Below are 26693 nucleotides of genomic sequence, written 5' to 3' on the forward strand. Positions count from 1 at the left end.
GAGATTTAACTAGACTTTCTTCTTCTTCATTCAGTTACTTTAAAACCCTTCGGGATAACCCATTCTTTCTCTTTCTCAACCTTTTCATGTTTAGCCAAAAAAATCCACCCTTCAGTCGTGATCATGGGCATCATCTTTTTCTTTCCAAGTCTAATCATTGCAAGAAAGAAGCTGAAAACAGAGCCTGTTCTCCAAGGACCACTCACTTCCTGCCTGAGACCCCTGCCTTGGTCACTCCCCACAGGCTATTCACACGACTTCCTTGGCAGGAGGAGGAGGTGGGCGGTAGCCATCACTACCTCTCTGCAGGTTCTCAGCCACGTCACAGACACACCCTTGGGGAGGATGGCCCGTCTCCATAGCTCAGTCAGTTGCAGAAGCCTCCATAACGGCCTGGGCAGAACCGTCAACGCCGCCAAGTGTCAGGTTCCTCCTGGGGCTGGTGAGCAACTGTCTCTGCATCTTGCAGTGCCTGGGGTTCCTCTCTGTTGTCTTAAACGTCTTCTCCAGAAGGCCTGGCTTTCTCTTTGTGGGACAAGACTCCTGTCTATACGAGATTCCATTGGTATGGAATTTCCTCCTGTCGTGTGTCCTCTATTGAATCCTATCCTTCTGTTCTTCCATCGTTTGTTATTCTGCATCATCTTGTCTTTTTATGTCACGTTCTTCCATCTTCAATCTTCTGGACTCAAATGGTACTTTTGCTTTTAGTTGGAATATTAGTTGTTAGTTTCCATTAGGCTCCACTCCCTGTTACGTGAGAGCACTCAAAGTCATACTTGAAGCTACGTATTCTTTCTGCAAGTCCAGACAATCTCTTGCCCTTATGATGACCTTTGGACAGAGCAGCCCTCTGAATTTCCATGGTCATCATTAATGTGGAAAGGGAGTGGGGTCATTCCCAGGGCCCAGAGGTCTGTATGTTTGCCATTGATTTATTCATCTATGAAACATGCATTTATTATTTGGCGGGCTCTGTGTGAGCACTGGGGATGCAGCAGTGAACATGGCCAGCGTGGTCCATGCCCTCATGGGGCTTAGAATCCAAGAGGGAACACAGACTCTCAGTGAAATTCTTACAAGTGTGATGAGCACAGGGGAGCAAGTGCAAGGGGATCCTGGGGTGGGGTGGGAGGGTGAGAGTATACAAGCATCCTCTCTGCCACCATCTCAGGGGCATCTTGGTTCTTCCACACCCAGCATCATCTCTCGACCCCCGCACCCGATCAGCACCTGCCCAAACCCTTTCTGAAATAAGAACCATTTGCTGATGTGCTCGTCACGGGTTGAAGCTCTAAAGCCAGCAGGTGCACCGCTGTCATGGATTTCATGATAACTCTTTGTATGAGGCATATGCTGCCTTTAAAATTAGCTGTGGTTGAAAAATAATTCCTACAGTAAAGGATAGGGGACAATGATTTCAAAAATTAGAATTGAGAAGTACATTTGATAACCAGTATTTACGCTGGAGACTGAGATGAGTTTTTATGTATTTTTATGTGTTTCATTTTTACCACTCTCCTTTTGGAGAACAAGGGGTCTGACATGGCTAAAGGCTTTGCTGGCTTTCAAATACCCTTTAGAACCAGGGATTTTTTTCTTTTGGGTGGAAGGTTGTCCCAGCCGTGCTTTCTTTTATTATCTTGTACAATGAGTGCTTGAAAGTAGCTGTTTTTCACTTTGCTGGCATGAGCTCCCCCCACTTCTATTTTCCTCTGTGATTTCTGCCAGGAGGTCTGTTGTGTTGCCTTGGACAAAACTCCCTGGACCCAGCTGCCCACAGCCTCCATCCCCCTCAGTGTGGGTAACGAGTGTGTGGTGTCACGCCCCCTCTGATGGCCAGCCCGCCGGAACCCTGGCAGCATTGCATTAAGAATTCACTTTGAGTTGTCACTTTTCTTTTCTTCTTCCTTTTTTTGTTTTTTTTTTAAATTCCTACTTGTGAACTTTAGAGGCAGAAGGAAAAAACTCACATCTCTATCTCTTCTTTTTTGAAAAACAAAACCCCAAAGACTCCTGGGATTCTGCTCAGAGAACCAAAGATGTTTCCCCTCAGCTGAACTCGGCCACCATCATTGACATCCACCCTTCCTCCACCTACAGCATCCGAATGTACGCCAAGAACCGGATTGGCAAGAGTGAGCCCAGCAACGAGCTGTCCATCACCGCGGACGAGGCAGGTACGTCTGGCCGGCGGGGGCCCAGGGGCTGGGAGCTGGCTCGCGGGACTCAGGTGGTTAATGCAGGGTCACAGCTTTGATGACTGCTCTCCATAGCTCTACGCCCCATCAAAAACACAGATGGCTCTCTGCCGCCTACTTTGAAAGCAGTGCTCTTCAAACAGGACTTAGGTCAAGGTTCTCACACCTAAGACTTAAAAGAAAGACCTATGAGGCTAACGAGCTGGTGAGATTTAAAGAATCACGCTGTTCTTAGAATCCCTTTGTCCGGATGCGTGGAATCCAGATGGGCAGGAGAACCGTGAGCCTATGTCTTGCTCAAGTGGCTGTGCAGTCAGGGGAGGGGGGGATCCCCTAACTAGGAAATGGCAAGAATATTCTCTGGTGGGGAGGGGGGAGACGGAGGCACAGGTTATTTGACTGACTAGAAATGTCAATATCTCTATCATCAAGAGTATCGCACTTTTTTCCTATTACAAAATATTTCTTATTGTGTTGAAGGCATGGAAGGTAGAGGTAGGTGTTTTGAAGACAGAGCAGCTCAGACAATCCTACCACCTAGCACTACCTATGAATATGTTGATATCACACACTAAATTATTCATCACACACGCACGCGTGCACGCTCACCCACACATGCACACACAGACACACAGGGACACACACCCTTCAACAGGGAGGTTCATTCGTGGTTGCCGGGGGTGGCAGTAACCTGTTTGCAGAGGACTGAGCGATTAGGCAGTGGCAGTGCATGCTGCCTGCCAGCCCATCTCCTGGCAGCACAGGAGAATGCAAGCTGCCCTAGGGCTTCTCTGGGGAAGGAAAAGGTAAGGAACCATGGCCTGGCTCGTCTTTTGGGGGCAAAAGAGTGTCCAGCCCCAAACCTAGCTTTTCTTTTCCTGCCCCCAGTCAGAGCTAATCAGCTAGTCCCTACTGCTGCAGGGAAGGTGGAAGCTTGGTCTCAGACCCCTCGTTCCAAAATCACCAAGATTAAGGGGGTCACCCCCACATATCTAAGCTTCCACAAGAGGTCGCTGCATCTTTCAACGGGGGTTGTTCTTGACTCCCTTCCCACCACCTCCTTCTCTGTTACCTTCATTAATGGCACTTTGCATAGATATCACTCTTCTGTATCTCTTGAGGACTTTCCTACAATTTGTAATTCTGCCTTCCACCATTTCTTTAGCAAACCCCACATTTTTAGGTATGTCAGTTATTTATTTTTTAATTGAAGTATAGTTGATGTACAATGTTGTGTTAGTTTCAGGTGTACAGCAAAGCGATTCAGTTATACATATATATGTGTATATATATACATATTCTCTTTCAGATTCTTTTCCATTATAATTTATGACAAGATATTGAGAATAGTTCCCTGTGCTATACAGTAGGTCCTTATTGCTTATCTATTTTACGTATAGTAGTATGTATCTGTTAATCCCAAACTCCTAATTTATCTCTCCCCCTCTTTCCTTTTTGGTAACCATAAGTTTGTTTTCTATGTCTGTAAGTCTGTTCCTGTTTTGTAAATAAATTCATTTGTATCATTTTTTAGATTCCACGTATAAGTGATATCATATGATATTTGTCTCTGTCTGATTTACTTCACTTGGTATGATAATCTCTAGGTCCATTCAAGTTGCTGCAAATGGCATTATTTCATGCTTTTCTGTGGCTGAGTAATATTCCATTGTGAATATGTACCACATCTTTTTTATCCATTCATCTGTCAACGGACATTTAGGTTGGTTCCATGTCTTGGCTATTGTGAATAGTGCTGCTATGAACATTGGGGTGTATCTTTTCGAATTAGAGTTTTCATATTTTCCAGATATATTCCCAAGAGTGGGATTGCTGGATCATATGGTAGCTCTATGTTTAGTTATTTTGAGGAACCTCCATACTGTTCTCCATAGTGGCTGCACCAGTTTACATTCCCACCAACACTGTAGGAGGGTTCCCTTTTCTCCACACTCTCTCCAGCATTTATTATTTGTAGACTTTTGGATGGTGACCATTCTGGCTGGGGTGAGGTGGTACCTCACTGCAGTTTTGATTTGCACTTCTCTTCAATTTTTCATTATCATAAATACTACTGTGATGAACATCCTTGTGATATATCTTTTCCCATTTGCAACACTATTTTTTATGTTAAATTCCAAGAAGTAGGATTGCTGGATCACAGCAAATGCAAAAATCTAATCCCTTTGCTGTGCACAATCAACATGGTCCTCAAGGAAGTAGGTTAACATTTACTATTTTTCCTGAACCGCAGATGAGTATTCATTTCTCAACTCTAGAACACATCAGTTCTTGAAAACTGTTTTCAAGGATGGGAGATAGGATAGCCTTATGCTCCAGTCTGAGGGCGAGCCACTTAACCCTCGGAAACTGCGTGATTTCTCATCAGCAAAATGCACATAATGATGCCTTTCTCCTCTTCACTGCAAACATGTTGGATAATTGAAAAAAAAATCCCAGTCTCTGAAAGTACATTGCATTGCTCAGAAATAATTAGGAAATGAGTGTTCATAAGCTCCTGCAAAAATAGAATCTTATTTAAATATTTATGAAAACAACACACTAATTTCCTGGAATTTCATCATGCTGGGGATTTAGGGAGAATAAGCTGACCTGAAATGAAAACTTTGGCTCAGGGCTGAGCCTTCTTCCTTTTAGCCACGTTTCCGACTCTGCCCATCTCCACAACCTTCTCAAGGCAGCGATGTTTTTCCGGTGGTGCATTTCACGCTGCTTTCCCCATCGCCATGACCAATGCAGCTGCTGTTGCTTATTCTGTCGTTTCCTCTGTGATCTCCCTGAAGCTGACAGTTGCCATGGCAGCGCTTCTCTCTCCAGCCGGGAGGCCAGGTGAACAGCCGCTCCTGGTCACCGGTCACCAGTGTGCAGCCCGCTCCCAGGCATCTCTGCAGACAGACGGATGCAGAGCCCCCTGCTTGGACCGTGGGCTGGCCTTTGGGGTTTCACCTGGGTGCTGGCTGCTGGCAGCCCTACAGCCCGTCATTTACTCTTTAGATGAGCTAAGAGAGAATGTAAGGAAAGGTCAGACTTGTGCAAAGGAAAGCCGCAAAGCAGAATTTGGCTTTGTCTTGGTGTGTAGGTTTGCATGACTGAAATCAAAAAGTCATTTTCTTACGTGTGACTCACGTAAAACAGAGGGCAGCTCTCCTGACCAAAGGTACCCTCTCTAGCACTGCCTGCGGTGGCCCTAGATTGTTCCTGCCACCTCCTGGCGGGGATCCCCAAAGGCACATCTTTAGGGAGCTGAAGCCATCTCGAGAGAACTTTTTCCGACCCTTACTGCCCTCTTTCCCGGAAGAAATGAGGTCATCACTTAAGCAGTGAGAATCCCCAGATGGAAGCTTCTGGAAGCCGTAGACCCACTCGTTTTTATGGTAATGCAGTGCCCAAGTCTAGGGCACCTGAGGATGCCTCTCACTGCCTACCTGCGAGGAAATGAGCCTGTGAGGTGTAGGCCTGGGTCTTCCCCACCCTATCACTACCTTGAAGCTACACTGGACTCCCTGTGGCCAGATCAGCGATGAGCCCCCTTCCTGCCCCCTCCTCCGTGTGTGAGTTATGCCTGCCCCTGTCTGGAAGCCCTTCAAGGTCTACGCCTACTTTTCTGTACTCTCCCTTGAAAAGCAGGCCAAACACCCCCCCTAGTGCGGTGCCTTTTCCAGTCTCCGGGAGGGTGTTAGTGCACCAAGTAGAATTCTTTCTGACAACAGCCTTTGAGCCATCATTTCTCCAAGGGGCCATGGGCCACTCATGTTTGTACCCCTCATGTGTGTCTGACACAGGGAGATGGCTCAGTATATGTGGATGAAACGTCCTTAAACCTGCCTTACAGGACTTAGAAATATACACAATGAGCAGTGTGTGTGTGTGTGTGTGGTGAGGAAAATATATGGAGGATTAAAACCACACTGAAATTTTGAACGGCGTCATGAATAGAGAAAAGTAGAGAAAGGCAACGGGGCAGGTCTGGAAGGTGGACAAAGGGAGGCAGGAGGGAGAAGGCGCACCCGTCAGAGCTCCAACTAGGGCCACGGGAGGCATCCCAGCCGGCAGCTGGAGCTGGGTAGGCAGCAGTTACCCTTGAGGCTAACCACAGGTCCCAATTAACCAGCATCCATCCTTCTTGCAGTTAAGCGTTCAGCGAACTACAACCCATGTAAATTCCACTTACAGCGCTCATGCTAAGAACAGCTTTTGCATTATAAAAAGAAAAAGGAGGAAGAAGAATATGCCACAGACACTGCATGTAGCTTGCAAAGCCTAAATCTTCAGGATCTGGCCCTTTACAGAAACAGTTTCCAGATCCCTAACTTAGGTCTTGCCACGATGGGAACTCAGGTTTGGATTTCTGTTGTGTCATCCATCGCAAAGCTGAGAGAAGAAGGAATCACTGCCACCCATGCAGCAGCCCCAGCTAATGTTGGGAAACAGCATGGCTCCAAGCGCACAACGGTGTGGTTATTTCCAAGGGACACTCACAGACGTATTATCAGACCCTCTGATACACTTGACCTTGGGAGACAGCCCCGGAGCACAGATCAATGTCTAGCACACCTCCCGACCCCCCTCAGCAACCCTTAGCCCCCCCAGAGAGGAGAAGTCGAGAGAGGAAGTGGAGACAAGGTCAAGCATTAAGGAGATTAGCTCCTAATGGGTCAGAAGAGCACTGACTGGCCGGGTTTCTTTGACGCTGACCCTCACCCAAGACCGGCTTCCCCATTGGCAGCTGTGCCCCGAAGGTCACGTGTCACTTAGTGCCTGTGACCGAGTTGGGGGTGGCTGATCCCGTCACCATTTTCATGATGACTCTGCCCCTAGAACGTGAATGTTCAATGACGCGGGGCAAGATTCAGTGTTGAATAATTGCTGAATTTTCAGACGCATCAGAGACGGAAGGTCAGGATTACCGAAGGGTTACCACAAGGAGCTGGTGGGTTTCCTTCGGGTCCGGGACTGAGTTAACAGGCTTTGCATCATCTTTCATCACATTCAGAGTAGCAGCTCTGATCTAGAAGGAGAATTTCCTGTGTGCTGAGCTGGAGGCTGAGGCGAGGGGATGTGATGAGGGCTTAAGGATAAAAGGCATCGACGCACAATAGACACGTGAATAGAGGGGCCCATTAGGGCCCCGTGTGGCATCGACTGTGCTCTTCAAGGAGAGAGCCCACTGCACAGGGTCTGCCGGCTGAGAACCAGGATTGCCCGATGCCCGAGCCTTCAGCAACCTGCTTCTGTAATTGTCGTCCTGCTTCAGCTTCCATTTAGAGACGTTGGAAATTAAGCCTAAATAGATCACTGCCCCCTTTGCTGTTCCTCATCCGTGCTCCGTGTATTCCCGCCAGCTATCCTGGCATGTTCTGAAATATTCTGGAATTATTCTGGGATGGTTTGGAATGTCCTTCCCCCCCCTGCCCCGCCCATACTTCTGACAGGTCTTTCCTCAGTTGCATCTTCTCAATGAGTCCTACCCTGACCCCCCCCCCCCATTTAAATGTCAGTCCACTCCTGCTCAGGCACTCTTGGTCCCCTCCCTCCCTTAACACTCTCCTTTTTAAAAAATAGACTCTGTACCATCAGCATACCATATAATTTGCTGATTTATTTTGTTTAGGATCTATAGTTTTGGTCCCTCCCACAAAGGCAGGAATAGTTGTCTGTTTTGTTCACTGCTGTGTCCCAGACACCCGGAAGAGCATTTGGCACATAACAGGTGCTAAATAAATAACAGTTTAAATGAATAAGCTATTTATTTGATAAATAATCATTAAATGAATTCATCCTTTCCCCATCTAGGCGTCAACTGTGCTTGGTTTTATTTTGATTTTTGCTGAACTCTCTCTCGGTCTCCTGTGCCCAGCAAAGAATATTCTGTACATTCTGCTCCCACAGGCTACTTTTTTTTTTTTTTTTTTTGGCCACGCTGCATGGCTTGTGGGATCTTAGTTCCCCATCCAGGGACTGAACTCTTGGAAATGAGAGCACCGAGTCCTAACCACCGGACTGCCCGGGCATTCCCCACACTACTTCTATCAGAGATGGGCATGTGGTTGTAGACCATGAAGTTTTCTGTCAGTCCCTTTTTTTGCCCATTTTTGCCCAGTCTCTGCCCAGTTTTGGACCTGGCACACGGTAGGCCCTCAGTAAATTCCCCAAGAGGAATCAGAGATAGAAGTTTGGGAGTGCCTCCCACTGGGGTGGCTCATCCCAGCCCCATAAGCAACTAAGCCCCAAGCCTCTGGGCGAAGCCAGGAGACCAATACATGGAGGAGAGAATAATTTGTGGGCAGAGGGGAGTGTTGAGGCTTGAGTCTCGGTGTTCCTTCCCTGCTTGGAAAGGATAGAGGACCGTCTCGGGTTTGACAATTAGGAAGGGTCTGTCATCCCTGTATTTTCAGCCAAACAGAATTAGTAGAAGTTGCCTTGCCTAGAAAAAAAATTAGAAACTGTAAATTATAGTCTTCATTTATTACTCTTTTACAGATTGAATAGTTTTGGCTTCTGTAGAAATGCAGAAATTATGTATTTTGGAAAATCACATTCATCGTTAATTCTTACCTCTAGCCTTCTCTTCCCACAGGAAAAAGCTAAATATTCTGCTTAAAAAAAAGAAGAAAAAAACATGCTTTCTATTTATAGTACAGCTTCAATTCAAGAGCATTAATTAAATTCTTAAATGTCAAATGTCAACACAATTTTCAAATTTAGTTAAATCAATGGATGCCTAATGGTTGATCTTCAATCATGTCAGCATTGGGAATTCAATCTGCCTTGGATTCTAATTTTACAGAAATTGTCCTTCTGCAATGAGATGAGGATCCATGAAAAAAAATTACAGCGCAGGAGTTGTAAGGAAAGCACTAAAATTCTCAAAGCAGACTCATTTTTTATATCATTTTTAAAGGGTTTGTCTTATAATGTTTTAGAAACTTAGAGTAGAAATTTCAGCACCCAAACAAAAACTCTTCCTAATTATATTGGGCACAGTGCCATTGTGAGTATATGGGTTATATTCTTTTAGTCTCTGCCTTTAATATAGTTTCTATCACTTTATTTTTAAGAGGGGGAGATCTGAGTGCATTCACTTCAGAGACTAGGCAGACTAATAAATGAATTACTAACAAATCACAGAAGTATTTACAGGCTAAGTAAAAAAGGTTTTGTGTCCTTACAAATAGTCATGTCTGTCCTGGAGTCAGGGACTGTCCCTCCACCACTTCACAGGGACCTTCATAAAATACCAGACCAGACTGAAAAAACAAACTGTCCCCAATTCACACTTTATGTTTTCTGATAGAATCGAGGACATTTTTTAAACACTCTCCTAGTACCTTTGTTTTTAATTATGAATATGTCTCAATGAGAAAATGAAGGCTGTGACCATTGCCTGCCATGCCCCTGAAAAGGCTGCAGCAAAGGCCAAAGGATGTGGAATGGATGGGGCCCCAACAATGCCTTCGATTTCTAGTGAGCAGGTTCCTTGTTCAGTGTGATTTAGCATAATTAAATTAAAATAATCAAGCATCAGTATAGCCGTCAGACTTCAACAGAATTTTTCAAGGATTTTAATGGATGAACCACATGCTTCTCGCTGACCACAGAACTCTCGGTGTGTGAGAGAAATCTGTTCCACGTGCTTTCCTTGGATCTGATAGCGAAATGTTCCTGCATAAAGGGCTTGACCCTGTGAGCAGAAATGTGGTGCAGACACATAACAATGGTCACAGGTAGCTGGATGCCAGCCTCTCCCTGGGTCACTGTTCCAGAAATTAGCTTCAATGCTAGCACAGCCTTTTCACCTGGAGAATCGATAAATCCAAGAAGCTGCAGGACCCCTGGAAAACTAACTACCCTGTGCCCTGCTGGGGAGGAAGAAGTGTGCTCTGAGCTTCAGCATCCGAGCACTGCTTCACCCTTCAAAGCAAGGACTCTCTCTGGACTGGGTTCCTGAGGCCACACAGCTTCAAGTCTGTTGGGAAAAGAGGGAAAGACTGTCCCCAGGCTGAGGCGGGGGCTTGTGGGCACGGGCAGGAAACTGATGGAGCAAAAGACAGGCTCCGATCTGCCCGGGGGCAGGTGTGTTTAGGTTCCCCTGAGATATTGGACCTGGCTGGGACATAGGGTGCGTGGAGGTGGGGTGCACAGAACAGACACCTGCGGAGGAAGGCAGGACACAGAGAGGGGCAAAGTTAGTGTGAGGGGCGAGAAGTTTGGAGCATGCGCTGGGCCCATGTCCCCTTTAAAGAGGTAAAGTGAAGACCAGAATTAATGTTTAGGAACAAAACTGACACCTGAGCCAGGCATAGATGCTGGTCTGGAGCAGGCTATCAGGGGCACAGGCTATGTCCCCAGTGAGGACAGAGACATTAAGAGCCGATTTCAGGGAGGGCTTCGCTAGACTGCAGATGCAGGGCGGGCAGAAGGGAGCAACCTGCTGACCTGACTCTCCCTGGTTCTTGTAAACACTTCCGGTAGCTGAGCAGACAGCTCAGTACGATGTCCCCACTTCCCTTCAAATTCATATTTCTCAAATGTAATGAATCGTCTTTTCTGGAAATTCGGCTTCCTCTCTTGCACCCTCATGTTACCATCCTCCCCCAGTCCCACCAGCCCCGACTGTGGAATTGCCCCCCGCCTTTCTTCCTTCGTGTAGGGGAGCGGCCCTCAGGTTTTATTACTCTACTTAGTAACAGTTCCAGCATCCGCTGCTTCTCTCCCGTTGTCACTGTTTATCCCCAATCCACCCAGCGACATTTCTCCTGCAGCCATCAGTGGTCTCATAAAGCCCCGCAATGGGACCGCTGGCTCCACTGCCCACTATCCTCATCGGTGAAATCACCCCCGCCGGTGGGTCAGTGCTCTCACTTGCAGGGCACACTCTTTTCCACAGGCCACTGCAACCATGCAAGCCTCTACTGTGTTCCTGGTGCCCACTACTCTCCCCTGACTTTGCCCCTTAGGATTCTGGTGAACAGAGAGACTATCAGATTTGAACCCGCTCCCTCCAAGCAGCAAGCGTACCTGTGTCTTCGCTCACCTTGCTTCCCTCCCCAGCAGGTCTGCCGAAGCTCCTCCTTGCTTCCTCTTCCTCCCATCCCAGCGGCTCTGGCCCCTACGCCCCCCTCTCTCCACCACCTCCCCTCCTGCTTCTGTCCTCTCACTTCTCTGCTGGGACATTGTCCCTTCGAGTGTAACTTTTCTGTTGGCTATTTGAATTTCTCCAACTTCCCCCGTAAAAACGCCCAGTGAGAATAATAATCATCGTTACTGCTTATGTGTTCTGAGGACGCTGTTTTCATAACAACCCTGACATAAGTTGTATTGTCCCATTATATAGAGAAGGAAACTGAGGCACAGAAAAATTAAGTGACCTGGAAAAAACCACCCAGCTACTAAGCGAGGGAGCAAGAATTTGAACTCAGGCAGAAAGACTCAAACACCCACCAACTCAGCAACTGCACTGTGGTGTCACTCAAAACTTCTTTCTCTGAAAAACAGAAAACGTGTTTCCCTTGCTCTCGCATCTCCCCTAAAATGACCCTTCTCCTTCCCCTTCCTCTCACTTCCAAACCCTTCAGTTTGGCTTCCGTTCACCATTCCTGATTTCTCATCTCCCAGTGTTCTTCACCCTTCTGCAAACTAGCATCTCCACATCCACAGAAATGGCCCTTTCGTAGCTCAGCAGGGATTGAAAAACTGTCCTTCGGACAATATGTGATCACCCACTGGGGTCTCTCCCTGCTGACCCCTGGGTTACTGTCTACTTCCATTTCTCCGAAGACACTTGCATATGTGCTGTGCTGTATCCACATCTTCCTCTCTGTGTGCTTGGCCGGGTGTTCTGATTAGATTACAGACTCTTGCTGGACAAGGATGTCTCCTCTCTCTAAGTTCCATGCTGTGTACGTAGTACAGGGTACATCCCTAGTACCTACATCCCTAGTACCTAGTACATCCCTAGTGATTGACTGTCCCTGGGAGGTAAGTGGCCCCCCTGCAACCACTGGAAATAGTTTGGAGTGAGTTGCATGCTTTGTTTTACTCTTCCACCGTGTCTGTCCTCTGTGGCTGCAGCCCCATGTTAATAAGAGTTTCCCATTGGAAAGTGTAGAGAACTAAAGCCATCAAAGAGACTCAAAAGCCTTTTTTCTCTTCCCTAAGTAGTTCTGAGCATCCTGAGGGGCCCCAATGCACGTCACTAAACAAAACTTCCAAAGGAACGAGAGGGGTCTTCAGCAGCCACTATAGAGTTTTATCAAAGAAATGTTGTTTTACAACTTCCTGTTTTACGGGTTTATTAACTTGAGGTTTATTCACCAAGTTGTCAAGGACAAGGTGAGGAAGAATACGAGGATGAGTCCTCAGAATCTATTTTTTTCTAGGAGCGAGTGAGCACGAGGTAAACGTACGCAGTGACTCCGCAAAATTGGTTTTCCCACTAAAGCTGCTGTGGCCTGTCTTCTGGGCCTGCGTGTTATTGTATGGGTTCCTATACGCTCTGGAACCCATCTCTAACCGGTCTGTGGGTTTTGGTCTTTACAGCTCCTGACGGCCCCCCTCAGGAAGTTCACCTGGAGCCCATCTCTTCTCAGAGCATCAGGGTCACCTGGAAGGTAAACTCAGCAAACACTTGTCTTCCTGGCACTTTTTCCATGGAGGGTGGAGAGCACTTCACTCGTGTTAAGTATTATGATGCCAAGGCACGAACACCTTTTTTTTTTTTTTTTTAATTTTTATTTTCTACTGGAGTATGGTTGATTTATAATGTTGTGTTAGTTTCAGGTGTACAGCAAATTTATACATATGAAACTTTTATGTGGCAGAGTTAGATTAAAAGCCCTTTTATTAAAATACAGTATTTGTATCCACATTTTGAATACATTTACAGCAACTTCTGTATCTACAGAGAGTGAAGTCTGGGGGCCTGATTTTTAGTCTTTGAATCGTGATCGTGTCCTAAGTGCTGCTTTCCACTCGCAAATCGGGAAACGGATGTGCATAACTGCACTTGTTAATTCATCGCAGTGGAAACTTTTCCTAATTGCTTTTCCTAAATAGCAAATCATGGTGTGGTAGATAGCCCACCAAGTGGCAGGGAGGACAGAGGTCCTTGCTGCGCCCCTAGCTAGCGGTGGCCTCACACACAGCCAGGGAAGGGGGGCGGCGCTGGGCCAGCTGCCGTCCCAGGCAGTGGTCCCTCCAGCATGGCCAGCAGAGGCAGACTGGCTGCTGGTGGGCTGAGGGCTCATTGCCAGCTGCTGGGAGAGAAAGCGCGAGCCACAATGCAAGCAAGCACACCATCCAGCGCGCTGTTTCCTCCGGCAGACATGTTTTCCTTAGCAAAACGTTGTCAGTGAAGGAAACAGTGCTGACTGATACTCTGGCCCGAGCTCATCACAAACCAGCACACTAGGCAGTGCTGCCCCAGGGATCTTGAAGTCACTGACGTGGTGGGTGAGACTGCTTGAGAATTAGTCACCCCCTTCATGTGGTCTTGGAGCCAACTGCCTTAGCCCACATTCCATTTTATCTAGAATGCTGTTACTGGGTCAGAACGTCTGCAAAGTTGCACTTACTTTTCCACTTCTGGGTTTCTCTCATCGCACATGTTCTCTTCTTACCTCCTTCCTCGCCATTTTTTCTGTGTTCTCACTCAGAGAGGAAGGTAAGAGCCACAGTGAGGTCTTCAAACTGCCCACCTCTCGGTCCCGTTAAAAACCTCATTTGTTGCACCACTTGTTGGGTTTTTTCCTTCTAGCATCAGCTCTTTCATAAAGTGACCAGCCTCTATAACAAAAAAAAAACAAAACAAAAGGATTTTCAAGGTTGGGGTGGACATCACCTTGGGTTTTAACACACAGTAGGGCAGCAAGCCCCTTTGTGCTGGCTTTTTACAGCCCGGCCACTGAGCTGTGATTCCAGCGGGCAACACAGCGCGACTGCTCAGCTGCTCAGACAGGGCAGGCCGAGCCAGGTGGGGAGGGGGCCGTTCGTCTTTGTGAGCACATCCGCCAGCTGTGAGCATCACACATTGCGCGATAAAAGGCGCTCAGCAAGCCACAGCCCCACACGCAGCCCAGCCACTGGGCAAACGGAATGCTGACTCACTCTGTCTTGTGTTAAAGGCTGGGAAGTTTCCTCCACCAGCCCTCCACATTCTCTTGCCTTTTGCCGCTGAAAAGCTATTACAGTGGCCCCTAGAGCTTTCTGTGTCCTGCAGGAGCGAGGTGTCTGTCCCCAGAGCTCTTATAACTAAAAATAGAAACTTCAGAGGCTTTAAAAGCCATTGCATCCTCTCTGTCTCCATAGAAAAGCAGCAGGAAAAGTCATAGGTTGCAGTTAAATTTCTTCTGAATGTCAAAAGGATGAACAAGTCGTGGGCTATTGAAAGGAGGCCTCACCTCCACTAGACTGTGAACTGGTTTTGCTGTCCTATTCATGGAACCGTGATTTCTCACAGGGTAGCAGGCTGCAGAAAAGGATGTGGGTACCACTGAGCGGAGTAGGGGCTGCCCGTTGATTGGCTGTCGTTTCACACTGGCCTGATTGCGTCATGAAAGTGTGTCACTGATTCAACCAAACTGTATGCGAGTCTAGGTAATCCAAAGTATGATATGTTACATAAAATATGCCTTTATTTTATGGCGTTAAAGTTCCAGATTTACATTTTGTGTAAAGAGGCTAATAGGAAAGGAGGAGAAAGAAGTAAAAAAGAGGAAGAAATTGTGTTAGCCCAAGGAGGGGGCCACACATCTGTCAGCCGGGATGGAAATATTGGGGGGACTGAGGCAGAAACTCATTGAGGGTCACAAGAAAACTCATCAGAAGTAAAAGATGCGCTCAATGAAGAGACATGAGATAGAGGGAAGAACAGCTCTGGGCTTTGGGTGGGAATATAGCCATTTTAGACACTAAACCTCCTAAAGGTCAGGGGCAGCTTGGCGGACATTTCATAACATCAGAGACAGAAGTTAAATTTTGTTTAATTATCCCTGTACAAGCAACACTTTTGTAACATACACCTTCTGTTGAACGAAATTAACAACTTTTCCTGCTTAACTTGGTTATTTCTTTCACCAAAGAGAAGTTTCAAATGTTTAAATTTTCAAGTCCGCCAGAGGTTACACATGCCTTACTGGCTATAGATCAAACCCCAAAGGACAGCCCAGCCACCAGCATCAGGCTGCAGCATCCTGTCTCAGGTTTACCACCCTCTCCTCCCCCAGTTCTAGGGGACCGTGCTGTCCTCTTCTCTCCTCAACTGTCATTGCTGCTCTCAATGTTTGTAGCATCCCCGCCTCCACCCCCAACCTGTCCCGTCCTGCTTACTCAGTGCTCTGGTCCTGCCTGACTCCCTCCGTGAAGATGTGTAAGTCTCCAAAGTGGAATTAATTGTTCGACCCTTTGTGTCACCCATGATTCTGGGAGACAGCTCCATGAGATCCCCGTCACACGCTTTCTACGGTCCACTTCGTCGCATCTCCTCTGCTGTTTTGTGAGCTCCTTGGAGGCAGGGAGTGTCTTATTTATCCTTGATCCTGGTGGCTGGCAGGTTTGTATGAATGAATGAATGAATGAGTGCATATGTGAATAACAAGTGCTTATGTCGCGCTAGCCTCTGAAGCACATGTCTTTCAGAAACTGCCATGGAGAAGGCCCCCTAGCTTTTAGGATCTCCCAAAACCAGGCTGTAAGATGGCAAGAGTCTAATTCATGCTACGGTACAATACACCCGCACGTACGGTGGTGGACCACACTGTACCCACATTCAGTGTCCCAGATAGACCAGCCATTCTGCATGTGGGTTTCTACTCTAATTGATTGCAAAATAAATGGCAGTAATGAGCCAGTAAAAGTGTGATACATTTTAGAGGAAATGGGCATCCGAGCATCACTTAAATGTAAGCCCACGGGAAGATGCCCAAGAACCGAGACCATATTAACTTGTCTATATTATGGAAGATGAAGGCTCAGAAAGGGCTTTTCCATAATTTTACATATTTTGAGTTACTTAAAGTTGCTAAGCAGTGCCTTGGCAAGAACTCAAGAGATAAAGTAAGAGTTCTAAGTAAAATAAAAATTAGGCAAATGATAATAAAGGTTCACTTCCTACCTCTTGCTCCACACCGCTCGAAAAACAAAAAGTTTGCATAAGCCTTTTGCATAAGTAAATACAGTTTACTGCATGTTTCTGCTGGGGTTATTCAAAATCAGAAAGCATATTGAAGGCTACGGATTACTGATAACCACGTATTTGATCAAGTACCTGAAAATTGTAAAACTAAATGAGAATTCCTTGGTTTTTCAGAAAATTCGGATTTTAGTCTGTCTCCTAAGTATAAAAACACTGACAGAACGAGTCTCTTTTGACAGTCCCTGTCACCTTCTGGTCAGTCTCAGAATCAACTGATCCCATTTTATGCAAATTGAGGACAGTTTGAAGGCTATTTACATATGCTCATTAAATAAAACTTTCAGAGTTTGGAATATTTAATGAATATAGATATCGCAAAACATTTACCCAGAGAATGCAATTTAAGGCAGAGACTTTTTTTCCTATTGACGTAAATGTTTTGTTTTGTTTTGTTTTGAATGAGAAATCTTTTTAGAGCCATAGGCTATCCTGAAAATATGAAATTTTCCACTGCTTAAATATTGCATTGCTGAAAACAAACTGACTCCGGGTAAAAATCCTGAGAATGATTTTGCCACTTTCCTGCCCTTCAGTATCCTCCTGTCTGACTGAGATTTTATTTAGAATGAATAACATTGCAGAAGACACGTGATTTCCATAAAATATGAACACTGGGTATTTGGGGATTTAATTAAATTTTAGAAATCTGAAGGATACTTTTAACTAGAGCACCACACCTCCACAATCCCCAATAATTCCAAGTAATTGAGGCATCATGACAATCTAGTATATGTTTCAGAGAAGAGCTCTTACAATGGGAAAATGGCTTAGTTTGTCATTTAAAAACAAAACTGCCTTATTGCCAGTGATCTTCATAGCAATGATTTAATAAACTGCAGACTCCACTTGACTTCTACATCCAAATCCCTCTTCCTCCAGGGAAAGGAATACCCCACTGGAAAGGAGCGCCTTCTAGCACTGGTATTTCCTGGCGGGGATTCCTGGGAAACCTGTCTTCCTGAGCATTTGCTCTCTGCCAGGCACGCTGCTCAATTCTTACATGCATTATACTGTTGGATCTGTGTGCTGGGTATACCCAGTTCTGTACAACCTCCTCAGGTTGCAGGGGTTTGCCCAAGATCTGAGGGCTCGTGACTGTCAAAAGACCCCTACCTACCTTGGCAATCTGACTCTGCCTGCCGGGCTTCGAAGCAATTGATGAGCTAAAGTACGTTGAATGACGATACTGCACTTGTACATGGGAAGGTTCAACAACTATTATTTCCTCTTCCTACTCCTTCCAGCCTCATGTTACAAATGTTACCCAACCCCACTAAGGTTAAAGAAAATAGGTAACCTGTACATTTTACCTGCTACCACTTTCTTTGCAAATTGTAAACTTAACCTTAGCATAACTGGAGTAGTAAGTCAACATTTTTCTTTCCTAAGTCAGTTGAAATTCAAAAGGGTTGCCTTGAAATTAATTTTACTTAATTTTTAAACTCTTGCTTTAATCCTTAGGCTATGAAAAAATTACAACATTTACATTTCTTTTATGAACTAATCAATTGGTTCTAGAGTTAGATTTTCTGCAGTTTTATTAAGAATCCTGATGACCAGTATGCCTGACAAATAGATAAGGAACTGTCAGTCCTTCTCATATTAACAAGTCTTACCTCTTTCCCCTACAATGAGAGAAGAAAAATCCAAACTGATTTCAAAACTTCTTGGTCATCCACAGGGAGTAGGATCATTCTCTCTTAACTTCTTACAGTTAACTAGACTGTAAGCTCTATGAGGGTAGAGGGCATATTTTGTTTGTTATATTCTCAGTAGAAGTGCAGTCAATATTTGTTAAATAAATACATGAACCACTCATTGTTCACCTTCATGTTAAAATATGCATATAAAGAGGGGGTACCTTTCCTTTGGAAACCTCTGGACACCTTAAAAAACCCTACATGACTATATTAGCATCTTACTTTTTTGCACATGTATAAAATATACAGATCCCTTTCATAAAACCATTCATTGCTTATTTGCTTCTTTGGAATATGTTCTGCCTCTCTCCGCACCTCTCCATCAGATTCGCCCTTTTGGTTTAGCCATGTGATTGGCCTTTTCCTAGGACCCCAGTTCTCTGTCCCAGAGCAGAGCTGCCAAACTGCCTGCCCTAAAGGTCCTGGCTGGCCTCCCAACCTAAGCAGGCAGTCCTCTTAGTTCCCAGCCTCAAAGGGCAGCAAGAAGATGCTGGCCAGCTTTCCAAAGGCTGCTGAGCCACCAAGAGTGTGGGATGCAGGCTCACACCTGGGCGTTCTGGGAAGACAAGTTAGCTGAGACTCAGCCTAGAGAGGTTGTCTCCGTTCCATCCCAGGGAAAAGGCTGGACCTCTCAGCTAATTCACCCTGACAAGACAAAAATTGAACTTCAACTAAGGACTCAGAGCAAGGCCAACTCCATTCATCAGCCTGCAGTCCTTTCAGATGGTTTCTCCTGAAAGCTTCACATGGAGCCTGGATGAATCTGGCATAATACAAGATACCTGAGGACAGACACTTTCCCTGTTCTGTTTTAGAACACTTCTTAGGTTATAAACAAGTTATGAACTACAAGCAGCTATAGGCCAATAAAATGGACAACCTGGAAGAAATGGACAAATTCTTAGAAAAGAACGACCTTTTGAGACTGAACCAGGAAGAAATAGAAAATATAAACAGACCAATCACAAGCACTGAAATTGAAACTGTGATTAGAAATCTTCCAACAAACAAAAGCCCAGGACCAGATGGATTCACAGGTGAATTCTATCAAACATTTAGAGAAGCGCTAACACCTGTCCTTCTCAAACTCTTCCAAAATATAGCAGAGGGAGGAACACTCCCAAACTCATTCTACGAGGCCACCATCACCCTGATACCAAAACCACACAAAGATGTCACAAAAAAAGAAAACTACAGGCCAATATCACTAATGAACATAGATGCAAAAATCCTCAACAAAATACTAGCAAACAGAATCCAGCAGCACATTAAAAGGATCATACACCATGATCAAGTGGAGTTTATCCCAGAAATGCAAGGATTCTTCAATATATGCAAACCAATCAATGTGATACACCATATTAACAAATTGAAGGAGAAAAACCATATGATCATCTCAATAGATGCAAAAAAAGCTTTCAACAAGATTCAACACCCATTTATGATAAAAACTCTCCAGAAAGTAGGCATAGGGGGACTTACCTCAACATAATAAAGGCCATATATGACAAACCCACAGGCAACATCGTTCTCAATGGTGAAAAACTGAAACCATTTCCTCTAAGATCAGGAACAAGACAAGGTTGCCCACTCTCAACACTATTATTCAACATAGTTTTGGAAGTGTTAGCCACAGCAATCAGAGAAGAAAAAGAAATAAAAGGAATCCAAATTGGAAAAGAAGAAGTAAAGCTGTCACTGTTTGCAGATGACATGATACTATACATAGAGAATCCTAAAGATGCTACCAGAAAACTACTAGAGCTAATCAATGAATTTGGTAAAGCAGCAGGATTCAAAATTAATGCACAGAAATCTCTTGCATTCCTATACACTAATGATGAAAAATCTGAAAGAGAAATTAAGGAAACACTCCCATTTACCATTGCAACAAAAAGAATAAAATACCTAGGAATAAACCTACCTAAGAAGATGAAAGACCTGTATGCAGAAAACTATAACACACTGATGAAAGAAATTAAAGATGATACAAACAGATGGAGAGATATACCATGTTCTTGGATTGGAAGAATCAGCATTGTGAAAATGACTATACTACCCAAAGCAATCTACAGATTCAATGCAATCCCTCTCAAACTACTAATGGCATTTTCTGCAGAACTAAAACAAAAAATTTCACAATTTGTATGGAAACACAAAAGACCCCGAATAGCCAAAGCAATCTTGAAAAAGAAAAACAGAGCTGGAGGAATCAGGCTCCCTGACTTCAGACTACACTACAAAGCTACAGTAACCAAGACAGTATGGTACTGGCACAAAAACAGAAATATAGATCAATGGAACAGGATAGAAAGCCCAGAGATAAACATACGCGCATATGGTCACCTTATCTTTGATAAAGGAGACAAGAATATACAATGGAGAAAAGACAGCCTCTTCAGTAAGTGGTGCTGGGAAAACTGGACAGCTACATGTAAAAGAATGAAATTAGAACACTCCCTAACACCATTTACAAAAATAAACTCAAAATGGATTAAAGTCCTGAATGTAAGGCCAGACACTATAAAACTCTTAGAGGAAAACATAGGCAGAACACTCTGACATAAATCACAGCAAGATCCTTTTTGACCCACCTCCTAGAGAAATGGAAATAAAAACAAAAATAAACAAATGGGACCTAATGAAACTTAAAAGCTTTTGCACAGCAAAGGAAAACATAAACAAGACGAAAAGACAACCCTCAGAATGGAAGAAAATATTTGCAAACAAAGCAACTGACAAAGGATTAATCCCCAAAATATACAAGCAGCTCATGCAGCTCAATATCAATAAAACAATCAACCCAATCCAAAAATGGGCAGAAGACCTACATAGACATTTCTCCAAAGAAGATATACAGATTGCCAACAAACACATGAAAGGATGCTCAACAGCAGTAATCATTAGAGAAATGCAAATCAAAACTACAGTGAGGTATCCGCTCACACAGGTCAGAATGGCCATCATCAAAAAATCTAGAAACAATAAATGCTGGAGAGGGTGTGGAGAAAAGGGAACCCTCTTGCAGTGTTGGTGGGAATGTAAATTGATACAGTCACTATGGAGAACCGTATGGAGGTTCCTTAAAAAATTAAAAATAAAACTACCATATGACCCAGCAATCCCACTACTGGGCATATACCCTGAGAAAACCATAAATCAAAAAGAGTCATGTACCACAATGTTCATTGCAGCATTATTTACAATAGCCAGGGCGTGGAAGCAACCTAAGTGTCCACTGACAGATGAATGGGTAAAGAAGATGTGGCACATATATACAATGGAACATTACTCAGCCATAAAAAGAAACGAAATTGAGTTATTTGTAGTGAGGTGGATGGACCTAGAGTCTGTCATACAGAGTGAAGTAAGTCAGAAAGAGAAAAACAAATACCGTATGCTAACACGTATATATGGAATCTAAAAAGAAAAAATTGTTCTGAAGAACCTAGGGGCAGGACAGGAATAAAGACACAGACGTAGAGAATAGCCTTGAGGAGGGGGGAGGGGGCAGGGTAAGCTGGGACAAAGTGAGAGAGTGGCATTGACATATATACACTACCAAATGTAAAGTAGCTAGTGGGAAGCAGCCGCATAGCACAGGGAGATCAGCTAGGTGCTTTGTGACCACCTAGAGAGGTGGGATAGGGAGGGTGGGAGGGAGATGCAAGAGGAAGGGGATATGGGGATGTATGTATACGTATAGCTGATTCACTTTGTTATACAGCAGAAACTAACAACATTGTAAAGCAATTATACTTCAATAAAGATGTTAAAATAAATAAATAAATAAACAAGTTATAAACTGTTAGGTTACAATAAGTTAGGCGGTAAGGATGGTATTTTTGCCTTGACTGATGGAACGTATTATCAGAAATGCAAACAAGAATAGTGAGTAGGAATCATGAGGTTGGAACGAAAAGAGCATTTTGCACATTTACTGGTGACCAGCCATAGGTCTTTATTTAGTACATCAACATCGCATTTAACAAGTGGATTGGCTTCTAAAGTTGGGACATTAAGGTAAAAATTGCTTATGGTCAGGATAATATTAAAATTTATTTAATTGTCTGTTGACAATTACACTATGCATAATTTAGCCATGAAAACTTAGTGTCATACATTTATGAATATATAACACTTGCAGTGAAAATAAAGAGTATATGAAAAAGTATAACTTGTCAGTATTTCATTACATTACGCATAAAGTAGGATTAGCATAATTTAAATGCATCTACAGCAAGTAAATTACATATAATAAGGATATTCTGATACAGTACGGAAAGTGCTGGATTAGACTTCAACATAATTAGATATTACTCTCCCCTCTACATTGAGTAAAAATGATCTTGAGCAAGTAACTTGGTTTGTCATTGCTGAAGCTCGAATCCTTCCACTAGGTCCGATCTGAGTGTCCTTTTCATTAAGTCATAGACAAACAGCAGCCATTGTAACAGCATAGCCTTGTCTGTACTCATCTCCCAGCACTGTCTTGACAGCCACGGAGGATGGAGACTGGGAGAGCATTTTAGGATATGAGTTTGGTTCAGTGAATAACAGCCCCGATTCTTCTCTCTACCCTGGATGCTGGCCCCTCTGATGGCTCAGGACAGCACAGTCCTTTCTGATAAAAAATATCTCCCAGTAAATGTAAATATCATGAAGTCTGCCCAGCCAAAAACTTAATCAATAAAATTTTTACTTTAAATAATCTAAATGATAGATGGATAGGTAGTAATTTTAATAAAAGTATTCAAAAGACTGGCTCATATGTAGTTTTACTGGTTCTCGTAAAATACTAACCCTACTTTTCACAAAGAACAAATGAGAAGACCAAACTAAAGTGAATATGGCCTTCAGTATTATAAATGAATTGAATGGCACCCATTGAGTGAGTGAATAAATGAATATACACTATTTAATATGCTTAATTTTCTTTTTTTACTTATTTTTTATTGAAATATAGTTGATTTACATTGTCTTAATTTCTGCTGTACAGCAGGGTGATTCAGTTATACATATATATGCTTTTTTTATATATTCTTTTCCATTATGATTTATCACAGGATATTGGATATAGTTCCCTATGCTATACAGTAGGACCTTGTTGTTTATTCATTCTATATATAATCGTTTGAATCTGCTAATCCCAACTCCCAGTCCTTCCTTCTCCCACCCCCCTCCTCCTTGGCAACCACAAGTCCGTCCTCTATGTCTGTGAGTCTGTTTCTGTTTCACAGATAAATTCATTTGTGTCATATTTTAGATTCCACATATAAGTGATATCATATATTTGTCTTTCTCTGACTTACTTCACTTAGTATGGTAATCTCTAGTTCCATCCATGTTGCTGCAAATGGGATTATTCTGTTCTTTTTTATGGCTGAATAATATTCCATTGTATAAATGTACCACATCTGCTTTATCTATTCATCTGTTGATGAACATTTAGGTTGCTTCCATGTCTTGGCTATTGTGAATAGTGCTGCTATGAACATAAGGGTGTATGTATCTTTTTGAATTATAGTTTTGTCCAGATATATGTGCAGGAGTGGGATTGCTGGATCACATGGTAGCTCTATTTTTAGTTTTTTGAGGAACCTCCATGCTGTTTTGCACAGTGGCTGCACCCACTTACATTTCTACCAACAGTGTAGGAGGGTTCCCTTTTCTCCCTCTCCAGAATCTGTTATTTGTAGACATTTTAATGATGGCCATTCTGACCAGTGTGAGGTGCTATCTCACTGTAGTTTTGATTTGCATTTCTCTAATAATTAGCAACGTTGAGCATCCTTTCATGTGCCTGTTGGCCATCTGTGTGTCTTCTTTAGAGAAATGTCTATTTAGTTCTTCTGCGCATTTTTCGATTAGGTTGTTCGGTTTTTGGTGTTGTTGAGTTGTATGAGCTGCTTGTATATTTTGAAAATTAAGCCCTTGTTGGTCACATTGTTTGCAAATATTTTCTCCCATCCTGTAGGTTGTCTTTTCGTTTCCTTTGCTATGCAAAAGCTTGTAAGTTTAAGTCCCATTTGTTTATTTTTGCTTTTATTTCTATTGCCTTGGCAGACTGACCTAAGAAAACATTGCTATGATTTATGTCGGAGAATATTTTACCTATGTTCCCTTCTAGGAGTGTTATGGTGTCATGTCTTATGTTTAAGTCTTAAAGCCATTTTGAGTATTTTTGTGTATGGTGTGAGGGTATGTTCTACCTTCATTGATTTACTAATGTGCTTAATTTTCTTAGAAAGCCATCATTAAGCCATCTTGCTGATGACATTTCCCATCTTATCAGAGAAATCAAATAGGGTGGATAAACTAGTAAATGGGGCACAGGTGTTAGAATGAAATATCAAAGAATAAAAGGAAAACATCTGTCCAATATGGACATGTCTCCTAAGATAAGGGAAGAAATACGATGTTACTTTTATCATTTAAAATAGGCTGGACCAAGTTCTTCTGGGTCTGTTGCAGGAAGAACTCCAGCCCGGAAAGCAGGAGTCAACTGCCTTGGGAGACTTTGGGCATCTAATTTCCACATTCCATTTTCACGGTTATATGGGGTAGGACAGAAAAATACATCATATGCTTTCGGATTCATTTCACTAATACAAATATATTTAATTTAATGCACTAAGATGTAACCAACTAACTCTATTTCTAGGTAACCTTCCACAGTTTTTTTAAAGGTCAGTCTCCTCTTTGTGTTAAAATTTTTGAAAACTGATTTTTTTACATCCTTTCAATTCCTGTGATGAAGTCCTTCCATTGGTACATTCTTTTGAAAATGTTGAGTCCGAACATAAATGTTTTTTGTGCTTTGAGGAATCACAGAAATACAGGAAATAGAATAATGCTACTTTTTAAAAGTATATTTTCATTCTCATTTTCCCTCCCTGTCACAATCTAAAGTGGGAATAAGCCCTGTCTTTATATAAATAACAGAAGAATTCCGGAGGCATGTTCTCAGTGACTCCTAGAAGTGAGAACTCGCAAAGAAGGAAAATACGATGCAGGGAAAGTGTGGTGTCACTCCCGGGGGTCTGGACAGAATCACTGGCTCTCCTTGCTTCTAGGAATGTGTCAGGCCCATCCCCCCATTTCAGACCAGAGCCTTCCCTGGTGGGGCCCCTTGTCCAAATGCTTCTAGCATGTTCCTGACAGGGCAGAGTAGCCTATTAGATGCTTTTCAATGTTCTTTTCCTCCATTACCCGTTCATGAGTGTTGATGCCTTTAATTGAGGCCAAAGCCTTTCATTACCCAAGTACAGACAAGAGACTCAGCTCTGCAGGAGCAATGCCATCCTATGCTTATGCTTAGGACCATCACTGAGGTGTAGATGGCAGGTACCATATCCAGGACCAAAGGTCCACTGTGGATGCAGGCATTCTTTGTCTTCTGATAGAACACATGCTAGAACTTTGACATCCCAGCAGGGAGGGTCACTGACTCTCATTTGGCCCAAACCCTGGCCTTTCTCCAACTCCCCTCTCTCGGAGGTGCTTCTCCTTCCACCGTTGATCATCTCCCCACATCCCTCCCTGCCTTCAACCTCCAGCCCACAGAGTGGATCTCACCCTGCAGGCGGCTTCTGTCCACAACACTGTGTCCTACAGGGGTCTGCAAACTGTTCCTGTCAAGGGCCAGAGAGCAAATAATCTAGACTTTGTGGGCCATGAGGTCTCTGTCACAACCCCTCAACTCTGCCACTGTAGCTCAGAAGCAGACACGGCAGATACGCAGCTGGATGGGTGCACCTGGGCTCCAGTAAAACCTGACTCAGGCCCACTGACATTTGAAACTCGTATAATTTTCACATGTCACACACTATTCTTCCTCTTTTGATTTTTTGCAGTCATTTAAAAATATGTAAAAAATATGTACATTCTTCACTAAGAGCCATATAAAAACAAGTGGCTAAAGGACCTGGCCCCAGGACCACAGTTTGTCAACCATGTTTAATAAACCAAGATGATACCAAAAGAAGCAGCCACATACAATTGAAACTCGTCACAATAGCTGCCTGTTCATCGGTCCCCTGGGCAGAGATTTAAAGCACTATGGGACTTTTCCCTGCCTTTTGCACTAGCTTAGGAGATCTGGGTCAGATGTGGCCCCCTAAATCTCTGTGGCCTATTGATGGGTCCATCTGGCCCTCCATGGCCACTCTGCCATCCACGGGGGCACCCCTTCCCTGCAGGGGAGTTCCTCTAGGTTGGATACCCCTGTCTGCATAGGGGGAGCCAAGTCCTTTGGGATCACTCAGCTGCCACTAAATAGCTGGGACCCCAGCCTTCATACTTACAAACTAGTACACACTTCCTCTTGGCATCAAAACCAAAACCCTGTTTTCCCTAAATTCCCGTTACCTTTAGGCTCAGAGGTACTGGACCAGTCTCCCAGAACCTCAGAGTCTCTAGGTGGATTCTTTCCTGGCTGGGCCTTAGCTACACCCCTCGTTGGCCCATGGAAACTTCCACAGCCCCCCTCCTCACCCTCTCCCTGCTCTTCCCCTGGTCTGAGCCCAGGGCACCTCCCTCTCCTTGCCACTTCTCTCTGACTGATTCCACTCCCAAGCT

The 26693-nt window shown here is 44.0% G+C and overlaps 1 protein-coding gene across 1 annotated transcript in view; it reads left to right on the plus strand.

Moving 5' to 3' along the window:
- Positions 1-26693, plus strand: part of DSCAM (DS cell adhesion molecule) — a 741375-nt gene that overhangs the window by 602550 nt on the left and 112132 nt on the right. The window contains exons 17-18 of the mRNA XM_061192687.1: positions 2013-2180; positions 12762-12832. Coding sequence (XP_061048670.1) covers positions 2013-2180; positions 12762-12832 — 239 coding nt within the window. The remainder of the gene's footprint in view (positions 1-2012; positions 2181-12761; positions 12833-26693) is intronic.

The sequence above is a fragment of the Eubalaena glacialis genome, chromosome 6 (assembly GCF_028564815.1).
Source record: "Eubalaena glacialis isolate mEubGla1 chromosome 6, mEubGla1.1.hap2.+ XY, whole genome shotgun sequence".
Lineage (NCBI taxonomy): Eukaryota > Metazoa > Chordata > Mammalia > Artiodactyla > Balaenidae > Eubalaena > Eubalaena glacialis.